The sequence below is a fragment of the Bos taurus genome, chromosome 26, assembly GCF_002263795.3.
Source record: "Bos taurus isolate L1 Dominette 01449 registration number 42190680 breed Hereford chromosome 26, ARS-UCD2.0, whole genome shotgun sequence".
In the NCBI taxonomy this organism is placed as follows: domain Eukaryota; kingdom Metazoa; phylum Chordata; class Mammalia; order Artiodactyla; family Bovidae; genus Bos; species Bos taurus.
Genome location: NC_037353.1, coordinates 27,659,019 through 27,680,427, shown reverse-complemented (window position 1 = coordinate 27,680,427; position 21,409 = coordinate 27,659,019). Strand labels below are relative to the sequence as shown.

Here is a 21,409-nt window from a genome sequence, read left to right as displayed (position 1 = left end):
GCAGTTAGCAAGGCCACATGCCATCCTTTATCACCAAAGTTGTCTTCTTATGCTGTGCTTGCATGCTCAGTCATGTCTGACTCTTCTCAGAGTGTGTGACCCCATAGACTATAGTCCTCCAGGCTTCTCTGTCCATGGGATTTCCCAGGAAAGAATACCGGAGTGGGTTGCCATTTCCTTCTCCAGGGGATCTTCCCAACCAGGGATTGAACCCGGGTCTCCTGCATTGCAGGCAGATTCTTTACTATCTGAACCTTTTCTTATAAACAAATGTAAATTACCACATTTCAGTCCTCTTTTGTAAATGTCATATAAACATTTAAACTTTAAGTGTGTTTTGTTGAAATATCACACATTTTCTTGCTTTGATCCAGCATTTACAGTGGAAATAGCTTGCTTCGAGAGTGTGAAATCTACTCAACGGTCCCACACTAATCAGCCAGTTGGCTTCTCTGGCCTTGGATCTGTCCCTGCTCTCTTGAAAACATCTTCTGATTTTCAGCTGGTGTTTTTCCTTCCTGCTGACCTTCTCCCTCTTTTTAAGTCCATGTGGAATGGTTTCTCTGGTTAATTTTATTTTCTGCCAAAATGGAAAACATTTTAATTAGTCCCTTGATGATGGAAAAGATGACAGATTTGAACAAGAATGACTTTGTCATGTCCTGTTATTTGCAACTGTCTCCATGAATGGTTTTCTGAAATCAAAAATTACTAACAGGCAGGGGCTGAGAAGAGGAACCAGAGTGGCTCTGAACACGGCCAGCCATTTTTTGGTAACCTTTGTGTTTTCCCTTTGTATCTCTCCTTTCAGTTGACTGTCTGTAGGGAAGCTGCTGGCTCTTATTATCCTCACTTTGAACTGTGGTGGGACTACATTCTGTAAAGGTGTTCTGCATCCTGGGGCCGGGGCAAGAAGAGGCTTTGTTTTATTAACCTGGCAGTTCACAGCAACTTGATTTGAAATTGATGTGATCAGAGCAGCAATGCCATATAGGCTGATTACCTAGATAGAAAGAATATTGGCTGACACGGACCCTGGCACATGTTCCTTAAAGCTGATTGTTCTGCCTAGCAGGAAGCTGAAAGCCATCCAGCATGAATTTCCCAGTAGAATGACAATGAATGATGAGTGGTTAGAGATAAATGAGAAGCAAGAAAATCCATAAATGAATTAATAAGGAGGAGAGATGAGCAACATGCCAGGTGGGGGTGACAGAGATAGAATATATAGAATGCACATCTGCTCACGTTTTGGGGGTGACAGAGGAAGATGACATGCATTCTTGGCTTCTACATGCTGATCACCTGCTGTTCTCATGTGCTGTTTAAATTATGTTAGCCGAGGTGAACTGTGTAACATGACTGTGTGATGAGTCTGTGTATCAGGCATATGTATCATTGGTGAGTCTGTGTGGGAAATGCAGAGGGAGGCACAGTTCTCATGAAAAATAATCATTTTATTCACTCTCTCCTTGGAACCTTACAACAAATGCAGTTCTCTAAGGCAATGGCACCCCACTCCAGTACTTTTGCCTAGAAAATCCCATGGACGGAGGAGCCTGGTAGGCTGCAGTCCATGAGGTCGCAAAGAGTCAGACACGACTGAGTGACTTCACTTTCACTTTTCACTTTCATGCATTGGAGAAGGAAATAGCAACCCACTTCAGTGTTCTTGCCTGGAGAATCCCAGGGACGGGGAAGCCTGGTGGGCTGCCGTCTATGGAGTCGGACACGACTGAAGCGACTTAGCAGCAGCAGCTACACCAGAACCATGTGTATGTATGTGTTGAGATAGGGAAATGTTGGGGACAAAGTGTTGGGGCCCTATCTTACATGGTTTAGTTATTGAAATGCCAAAAATTCCCCTCGATGTGAGGTAACCATTGCCATGGACCCCATTCATGAAGAGTCAAGATGTGAGTCAGGAAAGTTGGCCTCAGAGCAAAAATGCTGGGTAGTGATTTTTGTTGAAGAAAGATCACAGTAAATAGATAATATTTGGGATACCATTTAGATACTTTATAAAGAAGCTTTTAAATTATCTCATTCAATCTATATATTAACTTTATGACACAGGGACTGTAATCATCACTCTTGTTTATAAGTAAATGGAGGCAGAGAAAATGCAATCATTTTTTATAAGATTACAAAGCTCATAAGTGTCAGGATTAGGATCTGCATTCTAGAGTGTGCAATCTTTTAACTAGAAACTATTGTGTGTCTCTAGAAAGATCAGTATTCAGGCTTCTATTTGATTGTGGCCAAGTAGTAACCATAAGATAGAAGCCCATTAGAGAGCAGCATAAATCATATTAGACTATACCTACAGAAGAGATCAGACGGGAAGAAGAAAATGGTCTGGGAAAAAGCCAGCATAAACAGAATCAACAGATGATGGCTTTGGACCTGTTCACCATTTACTACACCAAGTCCTGAGCCTGCAGTTTAAGCAAATTCACCCTATGTTATCCTGAAACTCCCACTTTTGCCTGGTGGATGTGTTCATACAAGAGAATCCTAGAAACAAGTGTCCTAAGATTCTGTCATTCCTGAGGAGCACAATTCTCCAGTGGCACCACGTGGAGCAGGTCACAGAAGACAGCAGGCTTAATGGTGGCTGGAGCAAAAGAGCTGCGATGAGTGTGTCTGAGACACATGGTTCCTGGTATATCTGTCTGGAGTGGATGATGATACGGAGTCTGACAGCTCTGGGCAATATCCTCCCTCCTCTGGGAAGGGGATATTAATTAATGATGATGGCGAGCCCTTTGGTTTAATGGACAATGACAGTTCATCCCAGACAAGCAGAAGGGGTTGTGTTGAGAATGTAGCCACCTGGCTGCGAATTCAGAATGCACAGAATGTATGCATGCATGAGTGAGGCACAGTGGGCGGTATGACAGATGTAACTGGTGAGTGGTGCATTTTGTTACACACATAGTGTCTTCTGTATGTTATGAGCTGCTGCTGCTGCTGCTGCTGCTAAGTCGCTTCAGTCATGTCCGACTCTGTGCGACCCCATAGATGGCAGCCCACCAGGCTCCCCCGTCCCTGGGATTCTCCAGGCAAGAACACTGGAGTGGGTTGCCATTTCCTTCTCCAATGCATGAAAGTGAAAAGTGAAAGTGAAGTCGCTCAGTCGTGTCTGACTCTTAGCGACCCCATGGACTGCAGCCTACCAGGCTCCTCCGTCCATGGGATTTTCCAGGCAAGAGTACTGGAGTGGGGTGCCATTGCCTTCTCTGATGTTATGAGCACCTCTCTCCAAAAGAGAAAGCTCCACAATTCTGATGATGTAACTACACCTTGATTCTTGGGAAAAGACTACCTCTTACAATCCAGCATAAGAGGTAGGGAAGAAAATTCCTCTCCCATTTAGGACATAGTTATTGCAAGACATACAATATACCCTCTAATTATTTAAGGTGATTCTCTCCCTGGGTAGGTGAGTGCTTCCTGACCAAGACAACAGGGAAGGAAAAAATATATAGTCTTTCTTGGCAGTGGGTTCTCTGATGACAAAGGCACTTGCTGGGTATGTGTCTCTCCTGGCTGGGATCCTCTCTTTAGAACAAAAAATATCCTGTCTCCAAAGACATAATGGTGGCAATATGTTCTCTTTCCTGCCATTGTCGTTTATTCATTTTTTAAATTCTCTTCTAAGTTTGATATTTCAGATTCATAATTAAAGTCTGAGATAGAGAGGATGGGAAGAATCAGCTCCCAGTCAGCATTAGGGAAATAAGCAAACTTTCCTGTGTGGGAATCTTTCTAACATGGCCACCATGTGGAATGTATGAAAGATTTGGGGTAGGAGAGCACCTTCTAGGGAGGAATATTAAGAAACAAAGGAGTTATCTGGAATTCTTTCTTAAAATCACTAAAGAAATCTAAGTCCCAGGACCTGGCATATTCTGACTCTCAAAAAAAACCTGCAGAGTGAATGTATACTTCCTTAGACATTCTAGGTGCTATTTTCCTGGTACTTAGAATGCATAAGTGATGGATATTAAAAATATTCATTGAGCAACTACTGAGTACATGTACTGAAGAACGAATGAAAAGCAATTTCCTGTAATATCTACATATAACATTTCTCTCAGGATGAGAGAGGAGTTTGAAGAACTAGTATTGCCAAAGGGTTAGGTTCTTGGGTTCTCAAGTCAGACACACTGATGTGGAGTGCATTCCCAAAGTTCTTGGGGGGATGACCTTAGAGTAATTGGTTCTTGCATGTGTAGGATGAGGATGCAATGAGTGTACCACTTACCCTGCATGGAGGGATGGATGCGCACTTGCTTGCAAAAAGCCTTTCATGTCATGTCTGACATTTCTTAAGTATTTCATCAATTTGGGGCACTATGAATTCGTTCTCTCTTCTAATGCAGAATTCTTACTATTTTACTAAAAACAAAAGTAGCACTTCTTGTATAAACTGACTTTCCATTATTAATTTCAATGAGAGAATATGGTGGATTGAATGATAATCCAGAAATTATACCCAAGTGAGACATGATGATGTGCGAGATGACAGGAGAAGCTAGGAAGAAGTCACATGTGGTAAGAAGTTTGAGGAGTACCAGACACATTTCCAGGAAGACCAGTGCCCTTGAGAAGCTTACATGGTTGTTGAGAGCCAAGATACAGATACCATCTGTGTGGGAGACATATTGAAGGGCAGAGAAGAAGAGTTGGGGACAGTCAGGATTAAAAGAGAGGTTCTGGTTTCTGGTAAAGACTTACTGAGCTGGGTCTTGAAGGATGGGTAGGGAGAGATAAGCGTTGGGATGCTGTCCCAGGGAGTGGGGGTAGCCTTCATGATCAAAAAAGGAAGAGAAGAGAAGTAAAGGTGGCACTTTGAGGCTGATATCCTGAGGGCAGGGCTTTGTGTTGTCTTGAGGTTTGAACTCTGACACTTCATGTTGAAAAATCCAGTCAATGTGGTATTTTTGGCTTGTAGGATGTTAGAGAATAAGAAATAATGACTAAATAACTTTGAAACTTTGGGTATCATATTCCCCCATATGACAAAGAAGTAAAAGTGGCTTCTCAACATACTCAGCGTCTTTGTGCAGAATTGAGACAGGCAGAAGAGGTAATAGCAGTTCTTCCCTTAAGGGAGGCAGACTGCCAGCAGCAGGGTGTGCCATCTCCATAGGTGCATCTTCTTGACCTCTGTGTCTACGTGAAGGCATGCTTCAGTGGGAATACTAGTCCACCTTCCACCCAACAACCTGCCCTGTCATCCCACCACAGCCCACCCCAGTGCACAAATGGGCTCATGATGTGAATGCAGAGGGAGTTGTTTGGAAACAAAAATGTGTACCCTCATCCTCAGCAGAAACCTAGACCTTAGACACACACACACACACACACCCACACACCCACACACACTACTACATATGTGCATATATGTACACACACATACACACATGTACACACATATTCCACATTTTGGGTACTAATACTGCTCCCTTTGTATCCAGAGTCCACAGTAAGAGGGTAGAAGTTCTAGAAACATAACGAGACCTCATAACAGGCATGCACTGAGACAGGCAGGCGGGCTTCTCAGGCTCAGGGAAAAGGAACCATGAGTGGCACGAAAACCTAACAGCCGGCAAGGCTGACCATCTTTGCAGACCAAGCCCAAGAAGCCTAAATAAACAGATAAATAAATAAAATAAAAATACCCTCCAAATGGGATTTTCCCAGATTAAGTGCCTTGGCCACAGGAGGAAAATAAGCAGACCTTCTTCAGCTCTATCCTTTATTGTGATGCATCCCCCTGGCTTTGCTAAGTTTGTACTCCTCAAGATAAACCTGAAGGCCAGGTTGCCAGAGATGAATTACAAAGCTCTAGAGGCATTTGATAAAGCCAGACAATCAGGGGCCAATAAAGTCACCCGCTTCTGCAAATCAAATGCACCAGCTTCTAAACACGCGTAGCCCTGCTCTGACACCTGGGCCAAAAGAGGAACAGGACGGGAAACAGCAAGGGAACTACTGGAATAGGTAATGTTTTTTTTTTCCTTCTCTATGTCCTATAAACTTCGAGTGTTGCATTGTCCATGTTTGGTACTGCTATGGAGGGAAGACAGGTACAACTGTGGGAAAATTCTGATTTATGAAATCAAAGCTTTAAAGAATTGTCAGTATAGTGTCATTTAAATATGTAACAGCCTCTCGAACATATGCAAGACCAACATGGGCTTCCCTGGTGTGTAATCCTTATGGAGCCGGTGTAGTGAATAAATAAACGTTGTTTGCAACTAATATACCATTGTTAAGAGGTAGAGTATTCCTTGAAATTTATGTCTTCCACATTTGTGGAGGATCCACAGTGTGTAAAAAAGTATTCTGGCTACTGTTACAGGCCCCAAATGAAGCTTGTTTTCCTAAGTAGTTCAAAGTATTCCCCCCAGCAACTCATTTATACCATTTATTTGCTTAACAAACTTGTTGTTGCAAAAGAGTACAAAGTTGGCTCAATTCTAAATTATCCCAGATGCCAAAACAGCAGGTACGAACTAATGAGGTTTGACTGTGTCAAAAGCAAAGGCAAAACGTGCGTGTTCTATTGATAGAAGCCCAGCCTCTTTGAAGTGACAAAGTCATAGCTGTATTTGGTGAAAGAATGTCGGAAGTCTAACAGATTTGGGTGTGAACCCCAAGTCTTTGTGATCCTCAGCAATTAGATTTCATTTATGCCTGTTTCCTCGTCTGTAGAATTGGGATGATAGGTGCTGTGCAGGTTTATAGCAAATATTGGAGGTTTTACCTAAAAAGGACTGGGTTTAGTGTTTTGTACATGGCAAGGACTGATACCATGGTTTCATCCTTCTGCTTAAATTTTTCATATTATAATATACAAGGGAAGTCAGATAAAGGACCTGAGTTAAGTTAAATGGGTTCAGGTATTCTTTCTAGCTTATTCACTTACTCTCTGCCTGTGCTCCAGAAAGCCACTTAATCTAAGTTTCTATTCCCTCATCCTCAGATGAGGCTGTATCTCCTTGGCTTTTGTGAGGATTAAATGAGATAACCTTTGCAGAATGTTAGAATGCACCTGTCAACACATTTCAGACCCTTTTCTCACTACCAAGTTTTCCTGGATTGTTATAATTTAAAGTAGAGTCAATTATGCATAAATATGTTTAATTCTAAAACATGTGAAAAATATGGCACACAGCTAATGATTTGTTCCTATACAGTTTTGGCAACTTCTTTATTGTTGCGTCTTTCCTAAGATATAAAAGAGAAAAAGTAATCATGTTTGCAGAGTCAAATAAATAATAAGGGCTGTTTATGGTAGGATTAATAGTACTATAGAAATTGAGGAGGAATTGTTTGACAATTTAGGAAAACCTACTTCTTTATGTTTAAAAGCTGTTCTCTTTTGCTTAATGTATTTTGGTAGTTTAATAGACCTTTTACAGAAAAAAAATAGTGATAGTCATCGGATCCAGAGTTTGCACTGATCTCTTTTAATTGCCCAAGGCTGTGAATAGTGCAGTGATTTCATCATTAAGGGCAGGGGCTGTGAAACCACAGAGCTCTGGGTTAAAATCCCTGGGCTACCACTTACCATCTATATGCCATTAGGTGTTGTGATCCTGGGCAACTCACTTTACCTGAATGAGCTTCAGTTTCCTCACTTGTGAAATAGAGTGAGTGATATTTACCCAAAAGGACTATTGCAATAACTAAAGGAGATAAAGTATTTAAGACTATGAGTGCTTGCCTAAAATAAAATAAAAGTTGTCGTCGTTAAGTCGCTAAGTCTTGTCTGACTCTTGGCGACCCCATGGACTACAGCATGCCAGGCTCCTCTGTTCTCCACTATTTCCTGGAGTTTGCTCAAATTCATGTCCATTGAGTTGGTGATGCTTTCTAACCATCTCATCCTTTGCCACCCTCTTCTCCTTTTGCCTTCGGTCTTTCCCAGAATCAGGGTCTTTTCCAGTGAGCCAGTGCTTCGTATCAGGTGCCAAAGTATTGTACCCCCCTATTTGTTTATCATTTGCCAAGCACAGAACCAACAGCATCAGTTTATCTCTAGGCAGCTGTAAGCTACTGTCAACCTACCTTAGAGGAGATAAGAAGACTGTCAAGCTTGCATTGGGATCGCCCAAGCATGGGGGCATGGGGCTATTGCATTGTCTCCCACAGCCCGGGGAGTCGTACACAAGCACAACCCTCACTCTCATTCCTTCAAGACAAGTGATCACAGTTGAATTTGATAGTCTGGTTTCTTTTGTAAGTACAATAATTACATTTCTTCTCAAATTGAGGTATTTTTCAGCCATGTCCATTTTTCCCAGGTAGCAGGGATAAAGGGAATGTTCTTGGCTAACAAGAAGATTGACAACCAAGTGAAGACTTTCATCACATACAACAAAGGCAGAGACTGGCGTTTGCTGCAGGCTCCAGACACAGACCTAAGAGGGGACCCTGTGCACTGCGTGCTGGTGAGTCTTCATATGGGGGTGAAATGCCCCACGTAGTGAGGGCTGGAGATGGAGGTCAACAAGCAGATGTACATGGGCCCAGGGCTTCTTGCTCAACTGAGGAACAGGACTGGATGGGGCAGGGTGTGAAGGCGGTTATAGGAAAGAGTCACAGCTTTGCTGCTTGTGATGGACCAAAGCCATAAGAAAACGTAAGGCTCTTGCTTGTTTCCAAGGATGTTCAGTTGCTGTCCAGTTTCTGATAAGGACCGCATATTGTAGTTTAAGGGAGAGTACGATAGTTTCCAGTTGTGGTGGGAAAAGATACCCTTACTTTCCCATGAATAACCTGTTAAGGATCTAATGACACATAAATTCAGCTGTAAAGTTGGTGGACTGAATGCAGAATTGTGTAAGTGTATTTCCCAGTGGACATGCTTATTCATATTTTCAGAGAAATTTACGCCTCAAACAAAGGTAAGGACCACTGATTTAAATCCTTAATCGGTATTCTTTATAATATGTTCCATTCATTTATGTCATTATATAAAGCTAGTATTGATAAACTATGGTCTGTGGGGCAAATCTAGCCCACTGCTTGTTTTTTAAATAAAATTATATTGGAACATAGTCATGCTTATCCACCTATATATTGTCTATGGATACTTTTGCTTTACAGTGGCAGAGTTGAATAGGCATGAGAAACTGTGTGGTCCATCAATGAGATATTTATTATTTGACCCTTAAAAACAAATTTTTTGACCTCTGCTTTGAAATATGGCTTGTAAAAACTTGTCTAGCATTGGGGCAGTAAATAGATTAGATCACATTATTTTGTATTTGATTATATGATGGTGTCCAAGAGAAGAATCACAAATGTGTCTTGTCTTCAAGAAGTTTGCTGTCTACTTGAGAGAGAATAGATTAATGAGTGAATGATTATAAGGTCACATCCTACTTTTTTTAGTATTTATGATACCTGCCCTTTACTTGACACATGAATTTGATACTGAGTGAATGAAGGAGGGGAGGCAGGGATTAATTGTAAAATAATATATCATTAAATGCTAATTTCTAGAAAACAAATCCAAAGTTTCATTTAAATTCATAAAAGGGAGACAGCAGTCTGTAAAGCTAGAGAAGAGACCTCTTAGTTTTAGTAAGAAGGACTGGATATATACCAGTTATTCACACCCACCAAACAGTCCCAGCTTTATTTAACGTTATGCACACTGAGCCTGCTTCCTTCTGTCCCATGAAGTCTGAGCAGTCACTTTGCAGGTTCGTCTCCTACAGCTGTAGGCAGGTCACCCTCCCAGTGGAGAAGATGCCACAGCCATAGCTTGACCTTATTAGCTGCAGAGGATACCACAGTTGTCATCATGTATCAGGGGAAGCAGTCTGAAATTCTGCCTCCCACTCAGCTTATATCCCTATTAGTGGCAACTTACAGGGGGAAAAAGCCAGTTGTTACTCAGTACACAAATCCAGTTACAGAGTAAGTGAATGTAGCAGTTATGTATTGAATGCCTACTCTATGCAAGGCATATAGCACTTAAAAATATTTATTTATTTTTAATTGATTGATGATTGGTTTACAGTATTGGTTTGATTCCTGTCATGCATCGACATGAATTAACCATAGGTGTACATTATGTCCTCTCCCTCTTGAATTTTCCTCACACCTCCCACCCATTCCCACCCCTCTAGATAATTACAGAGCACCAGTTTGAGTTCCCTGAGTCATACAGCAAATTCCCACTGGCTATTTAAAAGGCAAATAGCATTTTAAAAACATGCCCACCTTCCTCATTCAGCTGTTCCAAGTTGAAGACAAAGATGCAGGAGATGTCCCAGTGGCTTAATGCTATCTTCCATCCCATCATGCATGTTGATGACTGAATGCCCATGAGAAAAAGCCAACTGTATCACCTAAAGAGGCTTTCCTGGGTGCTCTGGCATCATAAATGAACCATTAGAAATGCCTCTTATACAAAGCACTTAGTGAGACATTCCTTGCTCCTCCCCCAGCCCAGAATTACGAAGTCTAATTGCTGTGCCTCCGAATTATAAATGCCGTATCACCGTACATCCGTACATCCCCATCTCCACTGAGACCGTCCTAATACAAGCATCGTTATTCCTCCCTGTCCCTACAGTGACAGCTGCTCCTCCTGTCTCTACCTGGCAATTTCATCTCACCATAGCAGCCAATTCAACCTTTCTTTCCCCCTTAAATCTAACTTCATTGAGTTGAAATATGCATTATTTCATTTTATGTATTTTATGTATTAAAATACATAAAAGCATTTTAAGAGTTTAGTGATAAATCTTGACAAATGTATAGACTCATGTTGTAACAGCTACCACAGTCAAGATACAATATTTTAATCACTCTAAAAAATTTCTCTATGCCTCTTCACAGTCAGTACCCACACCCTTGGCCCTAGACAACCTCTTATTTGCTTTCTTTCATGAGAGATTAGTGGAGAAGGCAATGGCACCCTACTCCAGTACTCTTGCCTGGACAATTCCATGGATGGAGGAGCCTGGTAGGCTGTAGTCCATGGGGTCGCTAAGAGTCGGATACGACTGAGCGACTTCCCTTTCACTTTTCACTTTGATGCATTGGAGAAGGAAATGGCAACCCACTCCAGTGTTCTTGCCTGGAGAATCCCAGGGACAGGGGGAGCCTGGTGGGCTTCCGTCTATGGGGTTGCATACAGTCAGACACGACTGAAGTGACTTAGCAGCAGCATTAGAGATTAGATTGTTCTTTTCTCAAATTTTACATAAAGGTGTCAACTTAAACTGTAAAAATTCAGACCATGTCCCTCCTTTCCTTAACCTTCTAATGACTTTCTAATTCAGATGGAATGAAATTCAGATATTTGACTGTTGCCTGCAAGATTCCGCATGGTCTGGCCCCTGTCCACTTCTCCTGCCTGGTCTCCAGACTCTCTCTTTCCTTACACATTGGCCATGGTGAGGGAAGAGATCATGCCTTTCCATACCATTAGCTCACTGCACTCTTTTATGTTTTAGGCTCTGTATCTGCCATTATATTATATCTCTTAAAATGCCCTTCTTCTAGTATGACTTTTTCTTGGCATTCAGATCCTTGTTTGAGAACCTTCCATCTCAGGAGCTTTCTTGAGCATCCTCTGAAACTGCACTTGGTCCAATTTCTTTTTTATTCAGGATCTTTCTCACTCTGAAATCAGCACATGCATCTGTTGACTTGCTAGTATATCTCCTCCCACTCACTGTGAGCTCCACAAGCATAGGGACCATGGTGCTCTTTTTGGTCACCGAAGAGTTAGCTCAAGAGCCATACTTGACACATGGTGGGTGCTTAATATTTGTGTTGTGGAGAGTGTTGTCTTTGTTTCAGGCGGACATGCCATGGACAGATGTTTGAGTTTCATATTTGGACTTTAGTGGAAGCCTTTCCTTGCTATTGATAGTCACACTGAAAAATGTGTTATAATAGCCACCTTCTGAAGTTCATGTGTACAAGTTGACCCCACAGTTAACAGAATCACTAGGCTCATTGAGACTGAGGAAAAATCAATGAAGGAGATATAGACATACGGTACCCAAGAGTCTTTTGGCCTTCCTCTCTCTTTAATCCTATTATTTAATGTACTTTAAATCTGAGCTCTAGAAAACAGGCAGTAGAATGAGGAGGAGAAAATGAAAAAAGGAAGAAGAAACAACAAAAAAATAATATACAACTCTGCCAAGGCACAGAATAAGAAAGATCTTTGAGCTTTAGGAGACCCAGACTGTTAAAAACTTCCTTAGGTTTGGGAGCTGGTAGCAGAGAGGAGATAAAAAAAGATTTTAGATTGTGAATACTTGGAAAGTGACAGTGTCACTGGAAACACAGCCTAGTGATTAGAAAAGAGATTTTTTTTTTTTCCCCCAGCAGGGTTGTTGCAAATGTGGAACAAGTTCAGAACTGCAGCCCCAAATGGAATGTTCCTGGTAAAATACATTATATAGGAATAAGACATCCAGGGTAATCTGGGCTGTATTTTTAGGACTTTTAGATTGATTGCCTGGAGGGCTCAGCTGGGATTTCTTTCCCCTGAAGACCACATTGTACAGTTAGATAGGGTGTTATAGGTCATGGTCCACCTGACTGCAGAACCTCAGGATTGGGCTCCCTAGAGGCAAAATGTGAGCTGAGCCTGGAACAAATCCTTAGGCCCCAAGGGACAGCCTAGTGTTTCATGGAGAGAAACCATGCCTTCTCGATGGGTTCAGTTGGCAGCTTCCTACTGGAGCTAAGCTGCAGCTGCCCCAGGAGATTCGACCCTGCTTCCTGCTCCTCTGCACTGGTTGCCACTTTCCATATTCAGCAGTGCTGAATGCCCTCCACCCAGCCAGCTGGCTGGGGCCACCCTCTTCTTTGTCCCCGACTCCTGACAAAAACTTCAGTGGATCCCGACTCCTGACAAAAACTTCAGTGGATCCCACGTTCCAACTCAAGATCAGAAGCTGTACAAGTGTGTGTGTAGGATGTCTTGTGTGTGTGGATGTCTTGGATCATTTAACCCTTCTCTGCTGCTCACCCACAGTGCCAGGAAGACAGCAATTCATTCGTAGATCAATTGACTTCAACAGGCATTCACTGGACACTTGCAGTGGCCAAAGGATTTTGTTGGTTAAAATAAGAAATACAAGCATAAGGCCAAAGGAAGGTGATTGGGGTCTAGAGGTCCGCGGTATTCTTCAGGAGCATGTGAGCGGTCCGCGGTATTCTTCAGGAGCATGTGAGCTCCCTGGATTTGAATGCAAACCTTTGTGTTTGCTTCCTTTGTGCCCTTTTCTTGGGAAAGAGTCTTCAGTTTGCATCAGAATTTCAAAATCTGTACTTGACCCCAGAAAGATTGACGACTAAGGATCTAGTTGCTCCCGGTATTGACCAGCTGGTGATACTCCGTTCCCTATGCCTATGTGTGAGTCAGAACCACAGGCAGCTTCCACACACATGTGTTGGTCCCTCTGTCCTTATAGATCAGCTCCTAGATCATGGTGATTCCAGTGTACAGTTTTGTAGGTTTTTAATATGAGAAGTGAAGGGAAACAGATAAAGGTCTTTGGGATAAGCTGTGTTTTAACTCATACTAAATTAGAGATAACTCATGCTGCAGTCCATGGGGTCGCAAATTGTTGGACATGACTGAGCCACTGAACTGAACTGGAAAGATACCCAGTGTATGTTCCCTAATGGGAGAAAAGAAGGCAGGAAGGCAGAAATGGACAAAGTGCCCCCTTCCTGGGCAAAATGTGCCTAAGAACTGGAATGCCTTGTCTCATGTTTTCCAGGAGTTTGCAGTGGTTTGAGAGACATTATAACAGCCTCTCTATCAATCTGTGGTGACCTCACCTTAATAAATATCCCAAACTGTTTAAGTGTAAATGTTTAAGTTTAAAAAGTGAAGATGAATCACTTAACATCGTTTTTCTGCAATGTGGACTATGTAACTAACTTTCTTGAAAAAAAGGAAGAAAGGGGGAAAAACCATAGAATATTTTCCTTTTACCAGTTGGGGGCAATCCAGTACTACAAATGTGCAAGTGAGGGAAAAAAAAAAGTACACGAGAAAGATCGTTTGTAATGTTGCTGCTACTGCAGGAACTGGTGTCCTTTCTTCCCAAATTAATTTTTCTCAGGCCTCCGAAAGCCATAGCAACAGAGCAGTGCTGAAATGACCAATTGAAAATGCCCTCTTTCTTATGTAATGGCAAGTGCCCTCTCATAAATAATCCCTGGGTCAGGTGGCAAGTTAGTCTCACAGTCTTCCGAACTGCAGGGCTATGACGTATGTGACCAGTGGCTGACTGAAGATTGCCACCTGGGTGCTCTCTTGGCCAGGGCTATCCTGCTCTGTTGGTATAAAAGGCCATCCACTAAGCCCCCGTGTCTAAGTATAGTAGTAATCATTTCTTTGAATACCATGGATATTCTCACGTTTCTCTGGTAATGTGGTTTATAATAATACCTAAGCCCATGCACTTCTGGCATTGTTCTGAGTAGAACAGTAAAGTAAGATCTTTCATGCCCTAACTTCAAAGTGCTGCCTGATATTTCAAGTGTTTATTGATTGTCTTTTTTAGATTCTATGTGAGATTTTACAGAAGATGTAAAGCAGTACTTGATGTTTTCTCTTTATTTGTCAAGTGTATCTCTTAGGGCGATAAAACTCTGCATACTCGATGACATGATCCAGGATTGTGCGTGGTAAATAAGCTGTGGTAAATCAGAGAAAGCAAGATCTGATAGGTTGCAGTTGTCAGGAACATTTTCATGGACACATGGTTTGACACCTCTGGTTATCCTGTCTCAGCATCTGCCTGAGTGTTGGTCAGCACTTCCTTGGGGCCTCTGTAGCATACCATACCCTCGCTAATCTTCCTCTTGGACAAAAGGCAGCCAAGTTTTGGGGTCTGACTGTTTCTTCTTACAGGGGTGGTCTTTTTACCCTTATGGAACATTGCAGAGTAAGAATTCCATTTTTGAAAGCTGTACATGAAATTTTCATGCAAAGCCAACCATTTATTATGGTCATCATTCCTTGGGAGTTTACTCCCTCTGTTGGCAGTGATGGAAATACCCTATTGTGACCCATTGTGTCATTTCACCAGGGTTTTGGCTGCTTTTACTTCTGAGTTTCATTTTTAGTTTGTCATTTACTCTATCCCATCTAAATGTAATCACTGCATCTCTGTCGCTCTCCGAATATCTGCTGGCTGAGACTTACAGAGCAGAATGAAAGTAATAACAGAGGTACATTGGTGATTTCAAAAACTCAAGTCGATAAGATTAGAAAATAATCTTCCTGAGAGATGAAAAGTGACGTGGGTTCAGTCACAAACTTGTCGTTGTTGATGATTCAGTACAAGGACAATTTTAAATGAAATTTGTGTGAGATTTACTATCCTGTTTGGTTTTTTTTTTTTTTTTTTAAACTGTTGATGTCTTCATCTGAAAACTTGATGGAGTTTTGTATGCACAAACAAGTCCCTTAAATTTTTGTTTAAATTGTTGTCATTTGCGTGTTTCATCTACAAGAACTTCTATGTTGAATTACACTGAATCTGATAATACCCTTACACAGACATTATGTCAGTTGTCTGGCGGATGTAAAGACAGTTCCACATGTCATACAGCTTCTTCTACAGAACTGAGACCAAGGCTTCATATGACTAAGAGATGCCAAGTGACTTCTTCAGAGCACCTCCAGCCTGGCTGTACTTTCTGTCCAATCTCAAACCCCATTTCTCCTCATTGGTCTTACCCAACTACCTGTTGTATTACAGCTCCACTCTTCTGCTCCTTTTCTTTGTTACTGATATTACTCAGACCCGAAATGTCTTTTATCCCTCTGAGCATCTCATCTGCAATTCAAATCCTACCCACCTTTGCCTCCGTCGCCATTTTCTCCTTGAAATTTCCCCTCAACCGAAGTTAAATGTAGGCTCCTATCCCCTAGAATTTCATATTTTGTCTGTATTTATCTCATGGCTGTTAAAATATATTCCTTTATGATAATCAATAGAAAAATCTTAAATTGTATACTCCTCAGTGGCAGAGACCAAATTTTAGTCAGTGTTAAGTCTTTCATAAAACTACACCACATGTTTTGCAGATAAAGTATTAAAATGTTTGTTGAATGGCCAAACGGCAGTTATTTCAGTAGACTAGACTTGAAATGAAAGTGCTCTCTCCTTCAACAGTTTGGCAGATGTCTTATACTTAGTGGGCACCAGATATCTGTGGAATGAAATACGGGTGGATGGATGGGTTCATGGATGGGTGGATGGATGGGTGGGATGATTGAATGAATGGATAGGAGCTCTGAATCTGAGTTTTAAATGACCATTTAGATGGTGTACTTTCATGATCCTCATTTCTCCTCTTCTCAGCCCTATTGCTCCCTACACCTTCACCTTAAGGTCTCTGAGAATCCCTACACATCAGGGATCATCGCCAGCAGAGACACAGCCCCCAGCATCATAGTGGCTTCAGGTAAGCAGCTTGCCTGGTCTGCTCACTGCTATAAATTGTATTTATTTTAAGAAGCCCAGTAGCTGTGCTTGGAACTTAATGAGCAAGCTAAAAATATTTTTGAAAGGCACCTAAGCCACTGACCCTGAAGCAAGTATGCTGAAAAACCCTGCTCAGATAGAGTGTTTGCCGTCGAAATCCACCTCAGGCAGTGCACACTGCCAGCACAGCCCGTCGTTAGCTTTTGCAGAAAGTTCTCTTCACTAATGGTGATGTGCTCTCTCCAGGTAATATAGGTTCTGAGTTGTCAGACAGTGACATCAGCATGTTTGTTTCTTCGGATGCGGGAAACACTTGGAGACAGGTAAGAAAGTATCCTGGTTAAGTTACTGGTGTTTAAATGTGTTAAAAATTGTCCAGATTGTTTCAGTTCTGGGAACTTACTCAGTCACACATGAATCCTAAAGCTTCTCAATGTGTTTATTCCCTTATTTGTTTTATTCATGGCTTACAAAAGTTCTGAGTTCAGCATATATTTATTAAATTTGATTTCTTTGTGTGATAAGTGAGCCTTTGCATGCGTGCTCAATCACTTTCATCATGTCCGACTCTGTGCAACTCTATAGACTGTAGTCTGCCAGGCTCCTCTGTCCATGAGATACTCTAGGCAAGAACACTAGAGTGGGTTGCCATGCCTTTCTCCAGGGGATCTTCCCAACCAAGGGTTCAAACCTGGGTCTCCTGCACTGTAGGAGGATTCTTTACCATCTGAGCCACCAGGAAAGGCCTAAAAAATTGACACTTTATCACAGCCTATATGTAAGAAAGTTTATAAGTAACAATGAAACAAAATTAGATATGACTGAATTTTCCCCTTAAAAGAAAGCGGGGAATCTAGAGAGTTTATTATGTAGGGAACATGAAGCCTGGAAGGGAGATTACCTATCTAATGCCAGGTTGCCTCTGTAAATTCCTCTTGCCTTGAAGTCAGAATAGAGGAGAATGCAGTGATTCAGAAAAAGCCATTACCCAGGTGGTGCTCTGAGATGTTTAAAGCTCATATGCAGAAGACAGAGTAATAACCATCAGGGCGCATATGTTCGGGAAAGTAGGAATGGAATCACTTTCAACCAGTGTGTTTAGCTTAAATGCTTCCTCTTTCTTCTGAATGAAAATTAGATACTCCTAGCTTATAAAACAGGAGCTTAATGAGGTTTAGCAGTCCTAACAAAATAGGTGCCTAATGCTTGGTTGTTACACTTCAATAAATATGTTTTAATAAGCCACTGACATTTAATTATCATACAATAACTAGCACCATAAATTGAAATCTAATGCACAGGTAATCACACAGCAGTGAGAACACTGAGCTTTAAATTTTAGGCAAAGATGTCCATGTTACGGTCTAGTTACCCTCTCCTAGCTTCATAATCTGCACTGTGATTCACATGTTTTGAAAAGAGAGGGGCAGGAAAGAAACTTGCTTAAGAAATTCCAGGGGTTTTGATCTTGGAGATATATATGCTCAGTCACTCAGTCATGGCCAACTCTTCGCAATCCCATGGACTGTATTCCTCCAGGCTCCTCTGTCCATGGAATTTGCCGGACAAGAATGCTCAAGTGGGTTGCCATTTCCTTCTCCATGGATATATATAGGAACATGCATTATTAAGCTTCCTATGGACAATAGTTAGAGAGCCAGGGTCACATTTTTTTCCTTGTAACACATCCCAAACAAAGCAAATAAGTCTCTCCTATAGTCCTGGGTACATCTTGAATGTAAGAAGTAGACAGAGTGGAAACAATTATGTCTATAGTGCAATCACAGACAAGGCTATAGTAACAGAGTGACTGTGAGAAGACAAGATGCATCTCGTATGGAGAGGACTTAGAAATTGTCTCTAGCCAGTCTTCATTTTACCTCAGATTCCTCTCTCCACATACAGAGAGAGACCCAATGATAATGTACCCAAAGGTATGATTTCATTTTGATCAGAATTGCTCTATGACTGGCTAGAGAATCCGTGAGTTGAACAGGAACATCTGTCCCCTGTAACACTTGGAAACTTTGAAGTAATTGCATGTGGAAAGGACACTGTCATTTGCTCCGTCCTGGCATCATCCATTATCGTCTACCTGGTCCTAGGCAAGTCACCACTTCTTTCTAAACCTTAGTTTTCTCATCTGTGAAAATGAGAGTATTGGAATAGTGTGTCTCCAAGGTTTCTCTGATCTAAAGATGTGACCCAATGTAACAGTTGCACAAATGTCAACATAATCATAAATGGAACCCAACAGAGCTCACCACAAAATGACAGGAATAGAAATATGAACACATGACTCTTAGTTATTATTTAAATTTCTCTTGTGGAGCACCTAAAATCATTTTCTGGAACTCCAGTGGCACATGTCACCCACGTGGGGAAGCACTGTTCGTAACTGTGTCTCTCCACAGATTTGGGGGAGCCCAGTTCTATCATGGGGGCTCATGGAGAGATAATTTTGCCTCAAATGAAGACTAACTCTCTGAACCCTGGGTGTGTGTGGGTGGGGGTGTGGTCCTGTGTATGTGTTTTTCTCTTCCAGATCTTTGAAGAAGAGCACAGTGTTTTGTATCTGGATCAAGGTGGAGTCCTGGTTGCTATGAAGCACACATCTCTCCCAATTCGACATCTCTGGTAAAGGCACCTGTTGCCCCTAAATCCTGTACCCAGGACTGGTTGCCCACAGCTAAGACCAGTCTAAGTAAGGCTGACAGACTATAACCGTGCTTGTAGAAAATTGTCATGGTCTGCTGGAACATAACTTATACCTTTGCTTTATTATAAGAAGCAAGAGGAAAGGAGAGAGAGAGAAAGTGAGAAAGAGAAAGGGAGCTTGCTTGTGTCCTTTAGAGAGCAATTATACATGGTTTTGGAATGTGACAGCCCCCCTCTCCCCCATCAGTACCTCCAGCGCCTCACTCTTTCAATACAGTCACGGGTAGAATGGTTGTCAAGGATAATCTCTGAATAGCTTAATTTCTCACAGCCACCTATCCCAAATATTGTCTCCCGAAGTTTAATATTTGCATTCACTCTGTTCATTCTGCACAGAGATCAGCAGTGCGTGTCACTTCTGCTCTGATCGCATTTGGCCTCATTTTTGCGGGCGGGAAAGGGTGGTTTTCTGAAACTCTCCCTATAGGTCTTCTGTAGATGAACATGCAAGGCCTAACTTCCAGAGGGGTTTTCAGTAGATTCCTTTATCTGTGTGTTTGAAAGTGGCTCTCTGCACAGGTGAGCTCGTTCACAGTCAGAGGCTTCATTTTCCCTCCAGTGTTGGTTACTTTGGTGGACCAAAGGGAAAGCTGCAGAAATAACAGAACCAGAGGCTCAGCCTGAGGGAAGGCAGCCCAGAGAAAGGCAGGGGAAAGCAAACATCCTGTATGACCATCAGAGTTGCAGAGTCCTCGCTTACTTTCAAGAGCCTGTTCTTCTGCACCCAGTCACTCAGTGGGTCAACCAGGATTTGTAACAATGTACGAAGGATACCACTAAGGGTTTGATCACGTGGAGGTGGCTGATTTAAGTCCATCGCAGTGGTCTCAGAAGGTGACTGTTCTCAGAATCACCTGCAGGGCCTCCTGCTAGATGACAGCAAGGTTTTAGAGAGGGTCACATTGAGATCTAAGACCTAATAAGATATCCAAATTTAAAAAAGTTCTATCAGCGACTTATCATTCCAGTTTCATTCAGCTCTCCACTGATTGATGTTATAATACATCTGGGCCCCAAATCACTTGGCTAGCTGTATATCCACCTTCTGATGTAATTAAGAACACTTATTCATATCAAAGGCTCACTTTGACAATGCCCCAGGTACTTCCAAAATATATTCTCTCCTCGTTGGTAGTATCTTTTCTTTGAAAGGATTTTCTTTTGAGATCCGATGACTATAATTTTTTTTTTTTCTGTCATCAGGTTGAGTTTTGATGAAGGGAGATCTTGGAGCAAATACAGTTTCACATCTATTCCCCTTTTTGTGGATGGGGTTCTGGGTGAACCTGGGGAAGAGACTCTCATCATGACGTAAGTGGAAAACTGTGTTGTCTTCTAGTCTTCATAGAAATCCAGAAACGTGTGGTTTTTAGCTGAGCCTGTTCGCCTTGCTGCTTTCAGTTTTAAAGTTGCTAGCAAAGGCAGTGCATCTGACTTCATGATTCCCTAGCAAAGAAGAAAGAACAATGCACGCATCCATTCTCTTGGCTCTCTGCTAGCTATTAGGAGACCTGTACTGTGGGCTGGTAGCAACGTGGTGCAGCCTCTTTCTTCCTATACTGAACGAGCTTAGGGAAATTAAGTGTTTTTTTTTTTTCAATAGAAGATAAAGCTATCAATTTAAAACTTTAATAATAAACAGGCTTGATATACAGAAAATCACAGGCATATAAGAATGATTTCACTTTAAGACAGAACACAGAGCTTGATCACACCCCCACAAAGGATGTTATTTTTCCCTGGCTCTTTACCTAACCCAATTGTGAGGCATATTAGGGGAACCATGAGAACAGTCTGTTCTTGTGAAATTACATTTGCGCTCATTCCTGTCTGGAAAGTGATGATCATTAATTTGTGAAAGGCTTGATTAATGGCTTGCCTGCCTGTGGGTTTCAAAACATGAGCTTTGAATTTGAAATATGAAACTCTGATTTTTCCTTCTTCTGGAAAATCAGAAGTGGAAAACAAAGAGGGAAGATTTTTTTTTAAAATATAGTTTATCTCATTTAATTCTTTTTTTAAAATTTATTTATTTTAATTGGAGGCTAATTACTTTACAATATTGTATTGGTTTTGCCATACATCAACATGAATCCGCCACAGGTGTACACGTGTTCCCCATCCTGAACCCCCCTCCCACCTCCCTCCCCATACCATCCCTCTGGGTCATCCCAGTGCACCAG

At 41.8% G+C, this 21,409-nt stretch overlaps 1 protein-coding gene across 5 annotated transcripts in view; it reads left to right on the top strand.

Annotated features, from left to right (window-relative positions):
• Positions 1–21,409, top strand: part of SORCS1 (sortilin related VPS10 domain containing receptor 1) — a 576,630-nt gene that overhangs the window by 449,417 nt on the left and 105,804 nt on the right. For all 5 annotated transcript variants that reach the window (XM_059881921.1, XM_024985735.2, NM_001191207.2 and 2 more), the window contains 5 exon segments: positions 8,322–8,468; positions 16,386–16,488; positions 16,755–16,831; positions 19,054–19,145; positions 20,430–20,537. In XM_059881921.1, the coding sequence (XP_059737904.1) occupies positions 8,322–8,468; positions 16,386–16,488; positions 16,755–16,831; positions 19,054–19,145; positions 20,430–20,537 (527 nt within the window).